The 6,583-nt window shown below is 39.1% G+C and overlaps 1 protein-coding gene across 8 annotated transcripts in view; it reads left to right on the forward strand.

Annotated features, from left to right (window-relative positions):
- The window catches only part of micu3a (mitochondrial calcium uptake family, member 3a), a 28,630-nt gene extending 22,047 nt beyond the window's left edge, over positions 1 to 6,583 (forward strand). For 2 of the 8 annotated variants that reach the window (XM_008413501.2, XM_008414092.2), the window contains 8 exons: positions 216 to 230; positions 2,214 to 2,308; positions 2,399 to 2,570; positions 2,950 to 2,958; positions 4,743 to 4,851; positions 4,955 to 5,112; positions 5,735 to 5,799; positions 5,958 to 6,583. In XM_008413501.2, coding sequence (XP_008411723.1) covers positions 216 to 230; positions 2,214 to 2,308; positions 2,399 to 2,570; positions 2,950 to 2,958; positions 4,743 to 4,851; positions 4,955 to 5,112; positions 5,735 to 5,799; positions 5,958 to 5,964 — 630 coding nt within the window. In that variant the 3' untranslated portion in view covers positions 5,965 to 6,583. Of the gene's footprint in view, positions 1 to 215; positions 231 to 2,213; positions 2,309 to 2,398; positions 2,571 to 2,949; positions 2,959 to 4,742; positions 4,852 to 4,954; positions 5,113 to 5,734; positions 5,804 to 5,957 lie in introns of those variants that run through there. The other 6 variants (XM_008413754.2, XM_008414340.2, XM_008414006.2 and 3 more) reach the window with 4 other exon arrangements.

Raw genomic sequence — 6,583 nt, forward strand, 5'->3', positions numbered from 1 at the left:
AACATAATTCAACTTCCAAAAGAGGCAAATAAATTTATGTGAATAACTGTGACCATATCTTAACTTGGTCACTGATATTTTCTTATTCCAGGGTAAAAAACAGAGCAACAACATATAAAAGTTAAACAAACACAACAAAAACTGTTTTCTTCCTGTCTCATGTAAACCTTGTCATCTTGTTTGACTTGTCCTTCTTGTCCCATGTTGGACTTTAGGATTTTACCCTTGAGGTAGAACCACGAATGGCATCGTGGTGATGATATTTATGATGATGATGATGATGATGATGGAAATGGCATAAGCGCTCCTCTTAAGTCGAATGAAACGAGATTTTCATTCAATCTGACGTGTGCGTTCTTCTCAGCATGGCTGTGGGTTTGACTCGGGGGTTGGCTGGGTGGGGGCATGGTGGGCAGCGAGACAGAAGATGGCCTCTCTTTTTTCCCCTGATGCTTAAAATCATCGTCACCTTTTACTAAGAGCTATTCATTACATTCTTCATTTTCAAAAGGATTAGGAATTGTGCCTGTCACCTAGTTAAAAGAGATTAAAGCTTATAGAGTTAATCAACAGATAACAGCGAAAACACACAGAAGTTACGCCTTAAAATCCCATTGAATGGGATCAAATGACCAGGATCACTTAGGGAATATTCACTTCAAACACTCTAGGGAGGAAGGAAGACCAAACACAAAAACTCAAGGTAGTAACGCCATCTGAGTTTGAAAGGTGACAGACCAGACGGCCATCAGTTAAGGGAAAAAGGTGGAATCTGCTGAAATGTTTTATGCATCTGTGCTTACGTTGGGTTTGTGCGGCGCTTCTGTTTGGGATGTGATGTCCTGTTCACATGTTGCTGTGTGATATTCGGTGACAAATGCATGAAATGTGGTGTCCTCCTTGTGTTCTGTGTGTGCTCCATGATGTGTTTTTGGGTTATTTTTGAATTGTTTGTTCAGAGGTGTGTTCAACATGATCTATCTGTTCAATGTGCTGATGGGCAGTCCATCCCTACTCTTCTTCTGACCTTTGGCATGACTCTTTTTGTCTTTGTGTTTTGTGCTGTGTGCACTTGTTTTAAGTTCATCGGTATTAGTTTTTATTTGAAGCTACTGCAGCAAACCTCCGGACCAGCCTGGACTGCACAAATCTGGATAGGATGACCCTGTTATAATAATAATTTAAAAAAAAGGATTATTTTAACTTAAAAGAAAAACAGATGGAACATTTTTCTGACATTTTCACAGCGGGGATTGGAGTACCCTATCTGCTTTTTTTCTTCTTGCAAAATTATTCATACTTTTACTTAAGACAGACTTCAATACATTTAATTTGGATTTCATGTGATAGACCAACACAAGGTAATGGCACAGCCGCAAAACCTAATTTGACATGACCTTTGACCTAAACTCAAACAGATTGAGAGCCTTTATCATCCTTCGTAGGGATGAACTGATAAATCGGTCGTGATTTCCTTAATAATTTTGGGTAACTGGTGATCAGCCGACATGTACACGAGATATCAATTTCATCCAGTGATATTATCTGCCTACGTAAATGTCTGAAAATCTGACGCTGTCCCCTTTTACTCAGTTATTCAGTTATCTGAGAGGGTCAATTGCCCTTCAGATGACTTTGCTAGCATAGTGACGTGAGACTAAGACGGAGGTTCACCTTCCAGCAGGACAACAATCTGAAGCAGCTAGTGTTACAGTGGTAGCTGTAGATCAAAATATATGCGTGTTACAGTGGTCCAGTCAAAGTCCAAAACATGTGTGCCACACTTTTCATTTCTTTCTTTTTTTTGTAAAATACATTAAAAAAAATCATTTTCCTTCCAATTTAATAACTGCACACATCAGTGTACTGATCTATCACACAAAATCTCAATGTTGTATTTTGAAGTTTTTTGCTTGTATCACAGCAAAATGTGAAAAAACTCAACGCAAGGCAGTATGTTTTGCAGCCTAGACTGGTTTGTTTGATATCTTCGATGGCTGTTAATAATTTCAGCTGATATCTGAGGTGAAGCTGTGCTTTTGTTCATCCGGTGCATGTCGTGCATTCATGCAGCAACATTCTGGCTCCTGCTCGTCTGCCTAAGCCGTACCAAGGCTGGATCCTTGACAGACTCGCCCCCTTTTTCTCTGCTTGTTTTTCTCCTCCAAACCAGCATCCTTCATGATCTGTCTCTCTTCCTCTGTCTCTGATAGCGCTCGGATGAGAGTATCACCATTGACACCACCATACTGGTCCATTTCTTTGGAAAGAAGGGAAAAGCAGAGCTCACCTTTGATGACTTCTACAGGTATCTGGTCATGCTGACCACATGGTAAATGTCTCTTTTCTCCCCTCCCTCCTCCCTCTTCTTCACCATCTATTCCTTTCTGCTTGACAGGTTTATGGATAACCTCCAGACTGAGGTGTTAGAAATTGAGTTTCTGACCTATTCCAAAGGAATGACCACAATTAGCGAGGAAGACTTCGCCAAAATCCTGCTGCGCTTTACCAATGTCGAGAACATCAGCGCGTACATGGAGAACGTCCGCCAGTGTATTCCGGACGAAAAGGTGCAACACCCACGTAAACGAAAAATACTTTGAGAGCAATCTACGTTATTCTTTTCCGCATATCATTAGATACGTTTCTTTTTTTCCTTCTGTACTGGTGCTGCTGCCTTTCAGGCAATTCACACAACCTGTATTTTCCCAGTGCGGTGTCCGCCTAGGGCTGTTGATGCTCTCAACACTTCAGCGCTTCTTCCCTTCACTTGACCTCACACAAAGACCGACACAAACACACTTTTAATAGCGCTTTCAGTCACACGTTGTTTGTCTGCCTGTGTATCTGTCCGTCAAGCGAAGGCTAGCTATGCTTTGGCTCATCTTCCTTGTGTCGATCTGCAACCCAACTCTATTTCTGTCCCTCCTCTGTTTCATGCTGTGGAAGAAGCAGGAGGTTTGTTTCTGCCTCATAAAAAAACGCAACCTGCAGCCACAATCTGTCACTTGTTTCCTTTCTACATTTTAGTTATTTTACTGTTGTCTTGTGTTTGTCTTCATTTGATTGCCATTTGGTCGTGTTTAGGTTTTTGATGTCAGGTTTATTTTATTAGGTTAAATTAATATTTCTGTTCACGATTTTGCATTTAATTAACAGCACAGGGCATGTTATGCAGCTTTTATGAACTTTCTTTTTTTTAAGAATTTGAGACATTTATTTGATGAAATTTTTTGTCCTTGTTTGAAAATAAATGTCCTTTTTTGTGTGTTCAAAATAAGAGCAGTGTGTAAATTTCAAAACTCTTATCACCAGCTTCTATTTCCAAACATGATTGCACCTTTGGAACACGGCAAGTTCTTTTCCAAAAATCAAAACAGGAAATGAAGAAGGACATATCGGTTTTGTTACTGCTCGACCAAGAAGTGAAGAAAATTGATTATTAACCTCGTTTCTTCTTGAGACCCACTTCAACAGCATTTCCTCCTCCAGATTTAGCAGTATGGTCTTCTCAAGTAAAACGGTGTTCAGACAGGTCGAAGATCTCTATTATCCGATAATTAGACACCATATGATACCCGAGCCACGATGTGTCAGACAGTACTCTGGTTTGAGTTCAGGATTCAAAATGTTACTCCTCAGTCAGTCGGTGTGTTCTTTTGGTAAGTTGTAACCGCTGCTGTTTTTTCAACAATGGTACTTTCTGACAGTTTGACTTTACATATGAATCTTCTCATTTGCACAGTACTCACAGGAAATTGTATTTTTCCTTTGGTCACCATGGCAGAWGCTCATTGGCTACACGATCAAAATCGGCTCTCATTGTTGCAGTTGATGCAGTGGGCAATCGTCCCAACTACGCCTTCTCTTCTTTTACGATAACATGGCAAATAAAATGAAATGTTGCAGTTCGTCAATTATTGTTTCCTCCTCCTCCGAACTTGTGAACTGGTAATAATCAAGCCTCTCTGCCATAATTGCTGTGTTTGCTAAGCTATTCTAAACCACATGTATCACAAACGTGAAGGGAGTGGGCAAAATTAAACGTCCTGAAASCCAGTGACCGCGCATCAACTGCATGGTTTTGGCCCAAACATCTTTGCCATCTGAATACTCTTCTATCAATTTAAATTCTAGTTTCTCTGTTTCCATTTTTAAGCGTTTTGAGATCAGTTAAGCTGAGCAGCTTTCTTTCCCCCTTTCCACTCAACCTTTTAATCAAATGACTGTTCTTCTCAAACACATCTGGAGTGACACATCTTACTGTCTAGAGAAAAATGCATTATAATTRGCATTTACGACATTTGCTGTCACGAGTAAGGCACATGTTTGATACTAATATAATGCCACACTGCTATTATTTTAAACATATTAATTAAAAATTCAGTTACGTCCAGTCAGTACCATGCATGTCTCGATTGTTGAGTYTGAGTGGCGATGTTGAGTTGCTATTAKTTTGAATGCGACTTTATCTCTAACATTCACAGTGCATCTCAGTTTTTCCTCATTTATGGAATAATATAAAAATGCAGCAATATATGTTTTTGATTTAATTTCAATATAAGACAAGTGGATGCATGATGAGGAATGCTACGTTCACACACGACCCATTTAGCATGGTGTACATCGATCGAAACTGCTCATTATTTCCCCAATTTGAAGTACTTTGCTCAGGACAATAATAGGTCTTCATTACTTYCCCACTTTATCTGGCAGATTCTCACCTAGTTTCTCTTTTTCAGGGCATCACCTTCGATGAGTTCAGRTCATTCTTCCAGTTCCTTAACAACCTTGAAGACTTTGCCATTGCCATGCAGATGTACAACTTCGCTTCACGTTCCATCGGACAAGGTAGTGAGAACCCAATCAGGCTTAAAGCTAYAGGTGCTAATTRTTGCTGCTCTATCTCCTGGKKTTTGTGTGAAYGCCAGACATCTTCATATTTTCCCACTAGATGAGTTTGCAAGGGCGGTGTACGTAGCCACAGGACTCAAGCTGACACGTCACCTGGTGAACACCATCTTTAAGATCTTTGATGTTGACCACGATGACCAGCTGTCCTACAAGGAGTTCATYGGCATCATGAAGGACAGGCTTCACCGGGGAGCCAGGGTGAGGAGCGTGCAGCTTCCTGAGAAATGCACTTAATTAATGAAAGTACAAATATCCTTGTTAAAAGTGTTAGSATCAACAAAAATTTTGAAAAGATGAGAGGTGTCTTCCTTTTAGAAATATACCTTTATTTACAGATACAGTTTGGGATTAGTATGTCTTTACTGGAGCATTCTACACTGATCTGAGATATTTAATCACGTGAAAACTGTCCTGGGATACCTGAAAGACATTTCTGATATTATCTCTGGTGCTATACTGCCACCAAGTGGCAATTTTTAAAAACTACAATAGTTCATATCTCTAGTGCTATACTGCCATCAAGTGGCAATTTTTAAAAACTACAATAGTTCGAAGTCACGCTAAGGAGTTATTCAGATCTTAACTGTTAATAGTCAGAACTGCGTTTTGTGCTTTCTTACCACTCTTGGGTCTTTTTTTTTTTTAACATGGACTTCTTGCGTATTTTATTCTCTTTATTTCCGACTGCTGTGTTTGATTACAAGATTTTCTTGACTCAGATGTAATTTCCTTGGTCTTGTCCCTGTTTTTTAACAAAAGTTATTTCTTTCCTTTYCCCTGCCTTCCTCATTTCTCATGGTGGCCTTTACTGGCATCTCAGGGGTATAAGTCGGTGGAGAGAGCCTCCTCTTTYAGGTCATGTCTGAAGAAGGAGCTGGCAAGCAGATAAGTACCACTAACAACTACAACAATAATCAAGATATTTATTGAATATGGATTGATTGTTTGTTTGATTGTCTGTATTTCCTTTGGGGAGTGGAGAAATATACAAAAAAAMATGTTGACGTGTTGAACTGACCCTCTTCTCATTGCTTTGTGTGCACCAGGTGAAGGGCCTGCGCTACACCTCCTTCTCCAGGTGCGTTCGCGCTGAGGCCCGGAGACAAGTACACCAGCTATAGAGGACGTATAAGGAGAGGCCTTAAAGGAAGGAATAACTCTAAATGAACTCAGACTTTTGATTTATTAGGAACCTGATTGAGCAGCTTTCTCGTTTCAAATACAGATCTCTAATCCAGCTTCCAATAATCACAAGCATGACTGCATTGACTGGAAAATGAACAATGAAGATTCTATTGTTTTTCTTTGTTTTACTTATGCCAATTCTGTCACACAGAATGTAACAACAAATATGATATGCATTTAGGGTTTACTATTTCCACTGTTTTTACATTAAAATTATTGTTTCTAATTTCAATGCTTAACTGTAATAAAATTGCAACTTGTTTATATGCTAAATCAATATCACAGTATATTTTTAATAATTTTTGACCRATTTTGGTTAATTCCTGTACAACTGGCTATTAACTTAAAGAGCACAAGAATGAATAAATACAATACATAATGTATGTCAAATGTCATAAGCATGTCGAATTTAACGTTTGAAATTAAGAATTCAAACATGCACAGGACTAACAATGAAGAATTAAATAGCTGTATTTCAAATGTT

The sequence above is a fragment of the Poecilia reticulata genome, linkage group LG1, assembly GCF_000633615.1.
Source record: "Poecilia reticulata strain Guanapo linkage group LG1, Guppy_female_1.0+MT, whole genome shotgun sequence".
Taxonomy (NCBI): Eukaryota; Metazoa; Chordata; class Actinopteri; order Cyprinodontiformes; family Poeciliidae; genus Poecilia; species Poecilia reticulata.